This window comes from Myripristis murdjan, chromosome 21 (assembly GCF_902150065.1).
Source record: "Myripristis murdjan chromosome 21, fMyrMur1.1, whole genome shotgun sequence".
In the NCBI taxonomy this organism is placed as follows: Eukaryota; Metazoa; Chordata; class Actinopteri; order Holocentriformes; family Holocentridae; genus Myripristis; species Myripristis murdjan.
Window position 1 is genome coordinate 13,276,478 of NC_044000.1, and position 15,820 is coordinate 13,292,297.

At 41.9% G+C, this 15,820-nt stretch overlaps 1 protein-coding gene across 1 annotated transcript in view; it reads left to right on the top strand.

Annotated features, from left to right (window-relative positions):
* The first annotated feature begins 5,961 nt into the window (after positions 1–5,961).
* LOC115379738 (fibronectin-like) overlaps positions 5,962–15,820 on the top strand; it is a 40,034-nt gene continuing 30,175 nt past the window's right edge. Inside the window, exons 1-9 of the mRNA XM_030080583.1 lie at positions 5,962–6,355; positions 7,374–7,499; positions 7,670–7,807; positions 8,188–8,319; positions 8,628–8,765; positions 9,495–9,653; positions 10,690–10,887; positions 11,545–11,727; positions 11,961–12,137. Coding sequence (XP_029936443.1) covers positions 6,226–6,355; positions 7,374–7,499; positions 7,670–7,807; positions 8,188–8,319; positions 8,628–8,765; positions 9,495–9,653; positions 10,690–10,887; positions 11,545–11,727; positions 11,961–12,137 — 1,381 coding nt within the window. The 5' untranslated portion in view covers positions 5,962–6,225. The remainder of the gene's footprint in view (positions 6,356–7,373; positions 7,500–7,669; positions 7,808–8,187; positions 8,320–8,627; positions 8,766–9,494; positions 9,654–10,689; positions 10,888–11,544; positions 11,728–11,960; positions 12,138–15,820) is intronic.

Sequence of the window (15,820 nt, forward strand, 5' to 3'; positions counted from 1 at the left end):
CTATGTAAGCACACACTTTGGAATTTCTATTGTTCCAAGATCGAAGTTCAAGTGCAAACACCGGCAGATATATGGCGAAAGTCTCCACGGGCAATAAGAAATGCACCCACAGTGTAAAACAGCCGTCAGAAGTACATCAGTTAACCTCTCACCTTTTCACCCCTGCATGACATCACCATCCAAAAAACATGTCCATATATAGACGGGTGTGTTATGGGGGTTCAGACACCTCTGAATGAATAAGAAAGAACAAGACAAAAACAAGAGTGAGAGGTACAGGACAAAGACTAAAAAACAGAGGGGAGGCAAAGAAGAGAGAGAGAGCTAATTGAGTGCTTGATCCCAAAGGCAGGATAGCTATCTGTCACACAGATTGGTCCTATTTGCAGACAGACAGACAAACACAGAGCATTTCACTTGGCATGGTTGTTAATTGGAAACATATGGAGCTCGCCTGCATATACCGAGCAGCAAAAACTACCCACCTTTATGTCAGCAGTGGGCTCTCCCCAACTTTTGGGCTGGTGTTGTTTTAAAACCATGCTGAGTAGCCCTCGAAAAGGTGATGATGCAGTGTTTCAGTCAAGATGGCTTGCATATGCATGTCTTCAAAGGCATAATTTAAGACAATAGACCCCTTTTAGCAACAGTGTCTAGAGCAGAAATATGAGCTGTCTGTGTTGGACAAAAAAAATCTGGGTAGCATGTTGGAATATAAAGAGTGAGAGCATCATGAAACAAATGAAAACGAACTCAGTGCTAGTCTCAAGCTTGCCACCATTTGCTCCCTGAAGCTGACCAATTTAGGCTAACTGCCCAAAGTATCAAACCCAGGAGGCCTATAACGATTGCATAAATTTCCAAGAACTACCAACATTTAGGCCAAGCTGATAACAATATTTCACAACAAAAATCAAGAAGCCCCAGCACAACCTGCTTAGGCCTATAAAAACACAGGGCTACTTTTTACAGTAATGTTATCTGCTTTTGGTATTTATATTTATATTGTAGTTTCTTTACTGTGTTTACAATGATTGGTTCTCCGATATAAAAGTGATCTTACTCTACAGTGTGGTTCTAAGCCACTAGCAAAGGCGTGCTAGTTTACTTGATTTGAATGCAAACTGATCACACTTCACAGTGTCCATGTTTCCTCAAAAGACTCAGATGGTGTCTATAAGAGTATGTCTGTATGTCCATTCACATCACCAGTAGATTTCCCAGGGCCTGGGACAAAACTTAACATATGGGTCCTCATGGTTTATCAAATTAACTGCCCCATAATGGATAATTTTCTATGGGGGGCAAGCCAGTGCAGAAGTAATTTACTGATGTAGCATATGCTAAAAAAGGGGATTGCTACAATGGCTACATTAATGCTCAACATAATCCAGCATTAAGCCAGTTGTCACCGTAAAGCCAAGTGATGCCAACTTGAGATTCCCTTAACACCTCAAAAATGTGGCTAAACTATTTCGATTTCCTGTCACACATAAGATAACACACATGGCCGTGGTTGGAGAGCTTGGAGCCAATGTCTGCACACCACAGCCTCACTGACTTGATTTACCAGCTGACTGACAATCAATCTGTTTTACTGCTGTTACAGTTGAGCTCATGACAACACGGAGGAAACAACGACACCCATATTGAGCTGTTTTTCATTTTCAGGCCTGCATCATTATGTGAGCAAATTGCTTGAGAATGTCAGCTACGCATCTAATTGATCAACTGTCCATGACGATGACATGCACCGCATCCCCAGACCTTGTGCTCAAGGGAAGACATCTGTGCTTTGAGTCTTTTGGTCATTTGAAAAGAGTGTGGACACTGCATAATGTGAAATTAATTAATACAAATGAATGCAAATGAAAGTCACATCTCTCCTGTCTTCAGCTGGTCATAGCACTCCATTCTGATTAATATCTGTTAATGACAATATCTTGTTGCATGATAAAACTGTGATCCATAAATGGGAGTTTTGTGCTGCTAACACTCTGAAGGGTCTCTATACAGACACCATACTTCCCCACCCACCTACCTGCACACCTATCACCTGTGCTCTATTGTTCTCAAAAACTCCAGCCACTCCACCCTGCACCATTCTTCAGCCAATCATGTGCTAGCCCACCGGTTCTGCTACACCCGTTTCCTGATTGTTAATCAGTATATATACCAGTCAGTGTTTGCTTGTCATTTGCCAGCTCACACCTTTTGTTCCTGCCTAGTTTGTACCCTACCTTCTGTTTGTGATCTATGCCTGTAAGTTTGATGCTGTGCTTGGCCTGTAAGTTCTCTGCCTTTGCCTTATCAGACTGACCTGTGATATTGATCACCGGATTGCCAGGATTTGTGAATTGCCCTGCGCCTAAAGTAAAGTGACTGTTCTAGATCTGCCTCCCGTCTGTATCTCCGCATCTGACTCCATCCCGATCTGTGACAAAACTTATTTTCTGCAAATGTAGCATCAAGTCAACACTTATGCTTTATCTTGTCTTTTGGGACTTTACACAGTGTACATAAACTCGTGTGACCTAGGTTTACATGATTGCATTATGATTCATTAAAAGACCTTGTAGCAAATTAGATCAAAGCCATGTAATGTGGAATGACTTGCATGAATAATGATATTGATGTAATCATGATGGAAATGGGTTTAAAATCAAACCACAGCACTGTCTTTCATTTAATGATGACCAATGGAAGTTTTCAAAGATTGTGATGACTGTTTGTTGGATCCACTTTCAAGCATGCACATGAGGACATCCTTGCACATTGCAAGCACAGAGAAGACATAATTTTTCAGTTTGTGATTCCTCTCTAACCGCTAATACCAGCAGTATTAGCGGCAAAGCTTTTGACTCGTGAAGAAAAGTTAGAAAGCATTAGTGCCAGTGCTGTAACACTGGTACAAATATGATCAGTCTAGCTATGTTACTCATGTTATGCTACACTGCAAAAACGCAAAATCTTACCAAGATTATTTGTCTTATTTCAAGTCAAAAATGTCTTATTTCTAGTCAAAATATCTCATTACACTTAAAATAAGACATGATCACCTCAGAAGTAAATTGTTTTTAGACAATTTTCACTTTTTTCAAGTGAAAATTCACTTAAAACAAGTGAAAATTTGCTTGTTTCATTGGCAAAATTTGCCAGTGAAAAAAGTGAAAATTCACTTGAAATAAGTGAAAATTAGCTAGAAACAAGAAACAAATTTTGCCATTTTTGACATTTTTGACTTGAAATAAGACAAATAATCTTGGTAAGATTTTGAGTTTTTGCAGTGTATGTTGAGCTGAAAATTCTAGTAAATGATGTGCCAGTGGGTGAAGTAGCTGGTATGTTTCATTGAAAGGCCTGCACCTTAGGCTGTCAAATGAAAGGATTTGGAGCTTCCTCTCAAGCTGCTGCACTGATATCAGGATATAAATACTTGAGCCTTGAAAAAGGATTACGATTTTCTAAATGTCTCTGTAGTTCATATGTTTTATTTAACATTCATTCAACTGATTGCAAAACTCTGGGCATCTTTCATATGAAGGTTAAAGCAGTAAATTATTTTCCTATGAACCCAAAGATTTCTTGGCTCTCAAACCATCAGTCACACTGGAAACAGTGCAGTATAATATGGCTATTCAAACCAAAAGAGGACCTCAGGTGTGGATGCTACTCTGCCATGTAATGAGAGAAGATGCAGTGCACTGTCATGTTATTTTCTTACTGTGACTAGTCATAACCCACCAATGTGATGGCCATATTCAGTATGGCTAGTAGTATGGCAAGTAGTCTTTCCTCCTGGAAGTCAAGAACTTATTTTCAAAAATCCATTATGAATATTTTCCAAAGATTAATAGTGCTACGATGATGAATATGCCCATCAATTTAAATGAGATTGAAATTCATTGTTCTGTGCTGCCAGAACTGTGCGTGAAGAAAACATTTTGTGTCTCCAGATAGACTCTAAGTCTGTGTTCAGACAATAGGACAAAATAGGACAAAAACGTACTTTTGCCCTTCACATTGTAATTAGGCAAATCTGACTTACAATGCACCACTTGTATTGTTTACACTGTCCATATGGAGGATATATTTGGTTAAGACAAATGGCTGAAGGATCAACTATTGCAAGCTGGAATCTTTCACAGAGAATTGGTGCTGCTCTTGAAAAGAAATTCTGGGGTACACCATGCAAAGTTGGCTTCAATCACTAGAGAATCGCAGCAATAAAACCTTTGGACATATAAACACTTTCCAGACACTGAAACATTAGGCTACTGGAGACTTTCCAGACATTGACGCCATGCGACCTAATTCTTGCAGATCTCTGCTTGACTGTGTAAACCTACTGTACAGGCCAAGACTATTCTCTCACTGTAGGATGGGGGCCAGATTATGAAATTCAAAATGACAGAGGGGTCATACACTTTCATTTGCAACTTTTTGATCCAAGGCTTTTTAGAATGTGTATAACAAGTAATCTTAAAATCTTTTTATAGTATTTTTATATAAACAGTTTAGCAAAAATGCATATAATGCATCTAAGATGAGGTCCTTCGTAGATTACTAGGCCTGTTATTATACAAATGCAATGTGTATTCAAACAACAATGTATTTGTATGTTTATAAAAACACAAAAACTTGCACTGAATGGGCAACAGTGGTTAAACTCTAAAGTTATGAGAAGATCCCATGGGAAAAGTGGTATCAAAGTATAACTGCCTTGTGTGAATGCTCCCTCAAAGTGGCTACACTCTTTTTCACTGAGATTCTCTCACTACACAGCTTCATACCAAAAGGAACAAACAAATACTTTGTCTGCTCACTGTAAAATAGCCTTTTTTGTTGTCTTGGCACATGAGAACTATAGCTGGATTGTGTTACATGAACTGACCATGGGATTTGAGCATTTACTCCCATCACGTACATTCTTCATAAATGAATATTGCTTTCTAACGAGTTGTTTAAAAACAAACAGTGCATTTGAAATAAATGAAGGCTTGGATTCAGATTCGGCCACGGAGTCACCCAGTGACTATACGCTGCTGGGAGTCCAACAACATGCTACATCAAGCTTGTCCTCTAACAATTTACTGGTTGATTTGAGTGTCAGATATCAATAATTTCACAGTTTTGCCCTTTCTTTCATGTCATCAGTTCCCAGAAAGATATATATCAGACCAGAGAACCCTGGCTTTTTGTGTTTGCAAACTTGTGTATTGATACTCATTCCAGCATTGGCCATCATCTGGTGAATTAACATATCTAGGACAGCAGGGTTGTGGGCAGGGGAACTATCTTTCACCTAGAATAACTGGGCTCTAGCTCCTGTGACAGCACATGGCATCTGTGTAGCTGAAGAGTTGATCTTGCACCCACTTTTCTGCAGAAGTAGGCCAGTGAAAACACATTTCCCTCCAGGAAACCTTAGACTCCTCTGTCACAAAATATTGTGGGAGCAGCTTCCTTCATTTTCTCCAGGGACCCATTGAAACCCTTTCAAGAACCAGTGGGGGTCCTCTTGCATAAACTGAATAGGATACATTATCTGAAATTTTTTGTTGTGCAACAGTAAAAATATAAATAGGAGATGGAGGGGTTTGGTTTGCGGGTTGTGCTAAAGGTGGGCTGGTGGGAAGGTATTGTTTCCCAAGATTAAATTTAAAGTGGGAGGAGTCAGCCACTTATTGAGCTCACCTCCTTGCTTAAGGACTAAAGGTAGCGTCAAGTATCCTTTTTTGCAGCCTCATGGTAGTTTTCAGACGCCGAAGTTTTTATGATAAGCACTTTTAAATTAACTTTTATGTTTTTATTCTTAATGCGGGATGTTATAGGCTATGAATTAGAGTGGATCATGAATGCCCTCCGGAAATTTGCATAAGCACCTCTTGGTTGCGGTAAACCTCAGCCTCTTTCTTAAAATTCAGGCGTTTGTGTAGACTGCGGTGTTGCGTGGGTAGGCGCTAGGTCTGTCCCTTTGTTGGACCTCCCTCCTCCGGCTGAAAGGAAGCCATGCCCAGATAAATCACTCCCACAGACTGGTAACCTGCACACTGGGGCCGGAGACTGGAGGGGGAGCGGACTGGGCGCAAAGTTTGGAGCGGCGCAGTTCATAAAAATTGCACTGGAACCCCAAACTCTCCGTCTCTGGTGAAAGAAAACGTGCACAAGGAGCATCTGAAAGCCCGTCCTGCAGTGTGGTTCCAGCATTAAAGAAAAAAAAAAATGTCCGGCAGCCCTATTACCAGGGTTCTGCTGGTGCTCTGCATCGGGTGCGCGGTGAATTGCATGCCCAAAGAGACGCACAGGAGTCGGCGACAGGCGCAGCAGCATCAGGTCCCCTCAGTTTCTCAGGGTAAGTTTTCTCCGTGTTTTTTTTTTTTTAATATGACCAATTTCTTGAATGGGTCAGTATTTTCCAAACATGGGTTTGGGGACCATTACAGGTCCCCGAGGGAGCGTAAAGGGTCCCCATAAAGAGAAATAGTTTAGATTCACTATTGTTTCTTTCTGTAGATATTGGCCAGTGATACTCATCACCGTGTGACTCTTCCCCGGATAGGTGTATAATTGCGCATACAGTCTTACCCAACAGGGGAAAAAAACTGTTTTCAGATGTGAAAAGATGAGATTTACCAAATTCGGTGATGATGAAATAACTGAATCTGTTCTTCAGAAAGGGGATCATTGAAATGCACCAGCCTCAACTGCAGCAAATATCTGTCAAATCAATTTCTTTTTAAAATGAATCTCATCCAAGTCTGAAGGGTGCAAAACCGAGCGCTCACAGGCTCACTTCACAGAAGGAAACAAAAAAAGTCTTTTGAAAACCCTTGACTGAGGCGGAATCATGAGATTTTCAGTGGCTAAATCAAGAACACACTCCAGGGAGAAAAAGAATAAAAGTGGATATTAAGTGCTAGTCTGTGCAAATGATTTATGACTCAGTTCTTGTTGCTCCTTTGAAGTCAAGTTGGCACATCTAGGGTCAATTTCACAGACATGGGTGAAGGCTTGTCCCACAATAAAACTCCTTTTTTCCTATTTAGCCTGCAATTCAGATAATTTTGGAGTTTAAGAAAAAATGGGTACTGAATTTGGTTTCATCCGTGAGGCTGGCCTATAGCCTTATGGCAGGAGTGTGGTTTAGACTTTTGTTTAGTGGGTGGTTTTCTTCCAGTTTTAAGAGAGCATGGTCAGCAGGTACTTTTTTTTTTTTTTTACTGTCACATTTCCCCTATGTAAGTTTGTGTGTTTTTAAGGTGGAATTAGAGGGAGGGCTGCCTTTTCTCTTGACCCCCTCCCTCCTAAACTTCAGTTTCCCGATTCCAATCAAAAACTTTTTTTCCCATCTGCTAATCCTCTGTTGTCAGATGGCTGTATGGAGAACGGTCAGTTCTACAATGTTAATGACCAGTGGGAGCGGCCATACCTGGGCAGCACTCTAATCTGTACATGCCACGGAGTCGCTGGCATCAAGTGCAAAAGCAAACCTGAAGGTAAGTTAGTAACTTCAGATGAATCTCTTGGGCCAGTTCTTGAATTTTACCCACCTGTGTTCACAAAACACCTCCTTCGCCACATTTCTCACCCCCGCTCATCTTCCTTTTCCCCTTTCCTTTCATGAAACACACACACCTCTTCTTTTCCAACTGTTCTGCTCATGTAGCGGAGGAGACGTGCTATGATAAGATCAAGCAGCGGTCTTACACTGTGGGAGAGACCTACGAGAGACCCAAGGACGGCATGATCTGGGACTGTACCTGTATCGGCTCTGGGAGGGGCAAGATCAGCTGCACCATTGCAAGTAGGTTCTCTGTGTGTGTGTGTGCTTGTCCCAAGAAGAGCTGTCCTGAAGTGGTCTAATCTTGCTAAATAGACCATACACCACATCTCATTGAGAATGTGTGTGTGTCTGTGCATGTGTCTGTGTGGGGAGTGAGTGCATTTGACCAGACTGTTAAATCTCCATATTCTCCATAGCTGATTAACAAGAGTCACTGTGCAGGTGGGATAGCAGTTAGCTGGGTGATTAGGTAATGCAAGAAGCATCTGTGTGTTTGTACAGTATGTGAAGACACACATTGTCAAACAACCTCCCATCTTTCTTTATTTCCTCCCCTGTCTCCGTTTTATTCATTCATTTATTTATCCACTCATCCTTTTTCTCCCTTTCTCTCCACCCAGATCGCTGTCATGAAGGAGGGGCTTCGTATAAGATAGGTGACACGTGGAGAAGACCTCATGAAACAGGGGGCTACATGCTGGAGTGTGTCTGTCTGGGTAATGGCAAAGGAGAGTGGACCTGCAAACCTGTCGGTGAGTGCACGGTCATTCAGTCACTGACTCCCACAGTTATTTCTTGGATTACCAGTTAATTTATTGGTTGGCATGAGATCTGATGTTGCCAAATACAAGCTGTGATGTCAGTAGCATCACCTGCATGCCTGACAATGTCTTACATCATAGTGTATTCATTTCACTGATGCAGGATTACCTCTTTTATGTTTGACAGTCACTTTGATTGATTTGCATGTGTCAGGACAGGTTTTGAGCATTTTGTACACCCAGAATTGGATTTGTTACCCAGTTCTCTGGTTATTAATTAATGATGTCGACCTCCACAGCTGAGCGTTGCTATGACAACTCGGCGGGAACATCCTATGTTGTTGGGGAGACATGGGAGAAGCCGTACCAGGGATGGATGGTGGTGGACTGCACCTGTCTGGGAGAGGGAAGTGGGCGCATCACGTGCACCTCTAGAAGTAAGAAACCTTTTTCTTTCTTTCTTCATTTCACCCAATTGTGGAAAAAAAACGAAATGGAATCGCAACCATGACAAGAATGGAGAGAGATTTTTCAAAGGCAGTCCTTCATCATAGCCTTAATCACATCCTCACCCTTTAAAGAATCTGGAACAAGCCTTGTGCCACGCATACATACACACTCACGCACTCTGCCTCTACTGGCAGCACTAAACAGAAACATTAGCGTGTGTTTTGTTGAAGGATTTTAACAGGCTGTGGTGGAAAGGTCTACCAGTTGTGTTTCCAATTAGAATCATTACTGACTTCCTTAATGATGCTGCCTCATGTGACAAATGGGAATGAGTGTTATTCCCTTCTGGCTTGTTGTCCCGAACGAGACTTCAGGGTGGCCTTGGCCTCACTGAATCACACTGCGTGAATTTTTTTAGACTGTGGGCCATAAAATTTCATCACACGTGTATTCAACAAGCTATTAACAGTGTTTCACAGGCACAAAAACAAACATGCATTCATACGTTGCCCAGTTTCCCTAAGGAATCATAAAGTTTCATTTAATCTCAGTACATTTCACTCAGTACATTTTAGCCCCTAAATCATACTTACACACATGAATACATCATTAATGAAATCCTGCTGCCTCTTCCAGATTGTTTTAATAACCAGGACACTTTTGTCATCACTCTCTCTCTCTGTTTATTTAATATTCCTCCCTCCTTCCTCTCCTAGATCGCTGCAATGACCAGGATACCTCTACCTCCTACCGTATTGGAGATACATGGACAAAGACGGACGCCCGAGGCAACCTGCTCCAGTGTCTGTGCACAGGGAACGGGCGTGGAGAGTGGAAGTGTGAGAGACATGCTTCACTGCACACCACCGGCCTGGGTGAGAGCTCATTTTAATATTTCCATGTCTTTTCCTCACTTTTTCTCCCCTTTGTGGAGAGACAGACATACTCCAGAGACAGAGACTGACAGTCAAACGAGGTGAGAGGGGGAGATAAGAAGTGCCAAAGGGAGTGGAAGTGTTGATGTGAGAAGACATACCTTCCAACTCACTGTCACCCTGTCATGTGGACATGCGAGAGAGCAATGGTGTGAGGGAGCGGGAATAAGAAGGGGGGAGATATGAGATGTGTGAGGGTCAGAGGGGAGTTTGACAGATATGCTTGAAACTGCTTGAAATGATTTTGGGATGTGAGACAGAATGCTAATATATTTTTCCTGATCTCAAGGGGATAGAAAAAAAAATAGCCTAAATCAAACCTAGGCATTGTTTTATCTTATGTGTTATACAGTGTAACTTATTATTCTGTAATTTTAGTTTACTCTTGCCAAAATGTACAGTTAGATTCAATGCTGGATCGCTTACAGTGACGTAAATCATCTTATTAAATCAACTGAATCTTTGTGTTTTAGCCAATACAAATACTGCGCTAAAGTGACACACAATGAGGGAGCTTTTTATTTTGTTGCATTACATAACTTAATGTATTCACATGTAGCTGATTCTCAAGAGGTCTTTCTTTTCACTTCATGCCATAATTTACATCTGTAGCTACTTTAGCGATAGCAAATTTGCATCACTCCCCCCTAAACATTTATACTAATTGACCTGAGGATGCAAAATGGTTCAGTGGAAAGCAGCCCACTGTGTTGTTTCACCTACAGCATCCCCTTAAATGCAACAGTAATAAACAAATATTTGTAGTTGATATTGACTGACTTCTCAAACTGCGGCGTCTCGTTAAGTTAAGCAGGGAATGGGTATCACAAAATGTGTTTGAATACCGAGAAAGGCAGAGGAGAGAAAAGAAAGGATTATATGATTTTCTTGTGTGATCCGCATAGTTTTGAAAAGTTTTTTGGCAGCTCTTAGGTGTTTTTGCTGATTGTGAGTCGACTCCCGTGTCATTTTTCAGGCACTGGCTCTCGCTTCGTCACTAACATCCAGCCTGCGGTCTACCAGCCTGTCACTGTGCCTGAGGTTCCCCAGGAGGGCGCCTGTCGGACAGATACAGGGCTGACCTACTTCCTTGGCCAGCGTTGGATCAGGAACCAGGGAACCAAGCAGATGTTGTGTACCTGTCTGGGCAATGGAGCCCGCTGCGAGGATTGGGGTAGGAAAAGCTTTTGTTGTTTTTCCAATACTGATTTTCACTGTGTTTTTTTTGCTGACAAAACATAAAAACGTAACTTTTCGTGTCAGGCCCTCGAGATCAAAGCATGAGAGATTCTTTTAGAGCCTGGTTGTGCAGATGCTGAACAGTCGCACAGGGAGAAATCAATCATAGAAGAGACAGATATCAATTTCTCCACCAACATTAGCCTCGATAGACCAGAATGCAGTGCAGCCACAAAACACAAGGCACTTTCTCACTCAGTTACTGCTGTCGCTCCCACCGCCTGCATGTGTAACTGAATGCAACCAAGTTCTTGCCTGTTTCTCTTGGGGTTGTCCAAAGCCATTCTTGGATGTATGAAAGTGAACATCACATATAGATGATTAAAAAGCAGTGTAAGAGCATCCCAGGATGGATTTTTCCTTTAACTGACCTTGCTGCCCCTACATACCAAAACACACATGCCTACCCAGCGCAACTGCAGTTGGAGGTTAAGTGCTTCAGGTCATTTTGATGGTAGCTTTTAAGGGAGACAAAAACACTTCTTGTTCACATCAGATTTTCCCATCCCTTGTGATTTGAACTGATGACCTTCTGGTCATATTTTTATTGATAGTTCTCTATGTTTATGTGTGTGTTGCTGTCTCCCTCCAGATGGACCAGCTCCAGTGTACGGTGGTAACTCTGGAGGCCAGGCCTGTGTGTTCCCCTTCGTCTACAAAGGGAAGACCTACCACTCCTGCACCTCTGACGGTCGCAGTGACGGACAGCTCTGGTGCTCCACCTCCTCTGACTTTGAGACGGACCAGAAGTACTCCTTCTGCACAGAGAAAAATGGTAAGCACTAACTGTGGTGGTGATGATGGTTATAATGGCAACCAAAGGAGTGAATGGTGTAGGTCTTTTGAAGTTGTGCTGGTAGGAGACGAAAATCCTGAAGATTAGAAAAACTAATTCTGACTGATAAAAATGTTGAATACTACCATGGGATCAAACTATAACGGGATTTATCTTGTAAAGGCTATTGTTATCTTGTTATTGTGTGTTAATTTTTTTTTTTTTTTAAACAGTGCTGGTGACGACACGAGGTGGTAACTCTAATGGCGCTCTGTGCCAGTTCCCCTTCCTTTACAATGGCCGAAATTACACTGACTGCACTGCAGATGGCCGAAGAGATGGCATGAAGTGGTGTGGCACCACAACAAACTACGATGGAGAACAGCGCTTTGGTTTCTGTCCCATGGCCGGTGAGTGTGTGTGTTCAAACCTTAGGTAGAGGAGTGCTTCAGATTCTGCCCCATGGTTTGTGTATTTGCTTGAGTGTTGAGTGAGGTATGTTAAGTGTGTGTTCATGTGTGTGTTGGGGGCAGTTGGGCCAGTTGTCATGAGAGGGGAGACATAAAGGATGCTATTATTTCACCACCTCATGGTCCCATTGATTAACTGCTGACACCAGCCTGCCAGCTGTGAGGGCAATTGGCATCGTTAGCATTGCTCATTGCAGCAGACCTCCCTCTCTTAAGTAAAAGTTTATCTCCACCCTGTCTGAGACTATTGTTTGTTTTAGGGTGAAAATGTTTTCATGGCTTTATTCAATTTACATAAAAGCTATTAACAAAGTGAGGTTGAAAGTGTAGTAGGGCTGATGGCACAGACAAACTTTGTTTGCACTCATTCCACCAGTATTTACAGTTCAGCCAAATTCACATTCACAAAAAAACCCACGTGTCATTCTGTTGTGTAGGTGCCAACTAGCTGACTGTGCTTAACAAAAGAGGCTAAGACCAGTGAAGCATCAGGGGGTCCTCATCGCTGATGTCTGTGAATTAGCAGTGAAATGCTAATGATATCAACAGGATGGAAAATTTACACAATATGAAAATCTAATGTACTTACAATTGATTGCAAAGCAGATAATTGATGCAGATGCCTAAATTATATATTCCAATTTTGAAACGGCATGAAGGTGGAAGCTATGCATTTTAGCCAGTGCCAAATGTTTTAGGTGCCAAAGCCACAGTAGGAGGGGGGTCTTTGACTTTAGTGTATTCAATGGAAAGTCCAAATTAAGTCCTTTTTAAATGTTAATGTAATTAGGCCTGTAAGCTGTAACATCACATAGCAGTAGGGGTAGATTGTAGTATAGCCAGGGGACGTTTGATCTGTCAAGTCAGTGCTTGATTTTAAGGATAGCATCCACACATATGATGCCTGATTGCTCTAAGGGGAACACCAAAACACAAAAACCCTCATAACTGCTGATCATGAGGCTATAATAAAGTAGTATCCCATATTTAAGTATCTGTCGGGCCTCAGGCTTGAAATTTACAGGGCTCACCTGATATCAACCTTGGCCAAGTAGTTTTCCAGTTCTAGGAATGAAAAAACAAAACAGATGGAGCACTTGAGTTATTACATCTTCCAAGTATTGTGTCCACTTGAGTGTCTGATTCACAGACTGACGAGATGGATCAAGCTTTTTTTTTTTTTTTTTGGTAACCTTGGTCTGGTATCAAGTGATTCTTGTGTGTGCAGATGTTTTGGATTAATATACTCTTGTAGACGGCCTTTAGAAAGGTGATCTTCAAACCTTTGCTAAAGAACTCAACATTGCAAAGTGAGTTCTCTGTCAATCCAATGCTGATTTCACAGCCTATTAAATATTATTAGTGACAAAAAAAATTTTCTCCCCTAGACTAATCCTCTAGCTTTTGATGTTTTTATATAACTTAATTTATAATGGGGGATAGAGTAATGGGTTTTGTGATGTAGCATAGTTATTTTTTAGATAACATTGTTTTCAGGATTATTACAGGCCTGTTTCAATCTTTAACCCACCTTTAGCCTTTAAATCTTGATAGCTTTCAATGCTACCTTTTTTTTTTTCTCAAAGTAAAACTTAGCCATGTTAATAGAGATCAGCCAATGTCAGGACACTTTGTGGTACGCTGGGGCCAGTGGTAAAGACACCAGGGAGTCTTTGATTTTGACGATAATGACTTCACAAGGACAGTCAAAACAAACATGGCACTTGAAATGTTAATGGTGATGTTTGAAACAACAGCTATGAGTCTGGAGCTCCTCCTGCTCCACCTGCGGCACTCGGCTGAGTGTTGAAAACGGGGAAAATCTGTTTGTGTCTGTCACATCAAAAAAGCCTTTGTTCTACTGGCTTTTCATGGAGCAGAAAAATCTGAAAATGATTAATCTTTGATACATTTTCAAAGCTGATTTATGTAAGGTCATGAGCTCTCGCCTGTAAGCCAGCTCTACTTTGATTTTAAGATAATGTGGGTTATTGAGGTTGAAGAGGAACAGTTTTCAGCCACCTCTCCCTCCTTTGGCACAATTCTGCTTCATTTCTTGATGCGCTATCTTGGGACCTAAATCCCACTGCCCTCCTCTCCATGGGGCTGAACATGTGTGTCATAACTTTTTTTTCTACTGGCTGCCCTGCCCCAACAAAGTTCTCTCAGCCTTGACTCAAATACAACCCGGTATCTTAGCATTAGATCTGTTAGTTCAGCTCCTCTGCCTCTCAATTCCAGCCTCCAATCACTACTTTTTATTAGTTAGCAATAAATCTGTTTAGCCTTGCAGGAGATGTTGCAGTTCCCACAGCTGTTGGTGACCAATGAGCCCGTTATAAAGTTTAAAGTGGCCACTTTTACAGCCATTAAGTCGATGGGTAAATTACCCTGTGAAAATAAAGACGTGATCGGCTGTAAAGAGATAAATGTAGACTGGCCGTGGGTTCTCACAGCATGACTGGGTTGAGGCCAAGTACACCCAGACCCTAGATACTCCTATATAACCGGACTGGCCTAAACCAGCGCTAATGACTTTCTGCATGTAGAGAATGGACCGGTTTCAAGTCTTGGCTGCAGGGTGCCAGTCCCGCCCTGCAGCCGTATACAGCTGGACAGGGCGGGTGAGAGCACTTCCAGAATATAGACTTGAGCAGTTCCATGACCAGTGGTCAAGCCCAATGAAGGCGAGCTATACCAGGCCACTGAGGCCAAGCAAAGCACTGTAATTAAAGGGAAAATCCACCCTGAAATAGCAATCAGATTTTCTAATAATCTTAGCCCACAGCGTTTGTAAAATAATGAGCACATTTGTTTAAAAATATGTTCTTAATTCACTAAGACATAGAGGAAGATGTATATCAACTTTATATTAAAATAAGCTTCATTACTTGCTTTTATTGACTGTTTATAAACCAGTATTTCATATGTGCACACTACTGTATGTGTAGTTGCTTTTAGGAAAGGCTTGCTCATGACCCAGGGCACCCAGCCTACAAACACTTAACCTACATAGCTTTGATTTTTTTTTTTTTTTAAATCCTCTGTTAAATGACTTAATAGTAATTGTAGCAGTTCTCAGAAGCACCAGCTCTGATGAATCAGTCCAGCCCCAGGCTCAGTCGCTTACCGTGCCCTAAGGAGCTCCAGTTTCTCTATTCCTGCCCGAGCCACAGCCTTGGTGCCAACCGCATCCCCAGGCCCTCTCCAAATGATCTCTACTCCCAGGAACCAGATGGGCTGGCTCTGCTCCAGGTTCTGCCTGGCAGGGAGAGGCCCTGGCTCAGCTCCAGGACAGCAGATCTGCCCTCTATCTTCTCCTCTGCTTTGTGGATAGCTGAACTTTTGGGTTCACAGACAGACTTGCACACAGGCATGCACACCTATCAGCTTTGCCTGCTGCTCCACCTGTACAGCATTGCCTCCGTTCACATGAACATAGACATATGCACACATTTAAAATCAATTGCATTCATGCCGTACACGTATGCACACAATCATGCTTTTTGTACAGAGAGACCACAGATGTATGCTCTCTTGCTCATATATATATACGCACAAAGACACATAAGTAGATTTCTGCTTATCCCACCCACCTACACAAACTTTCTATCTATGCCTTT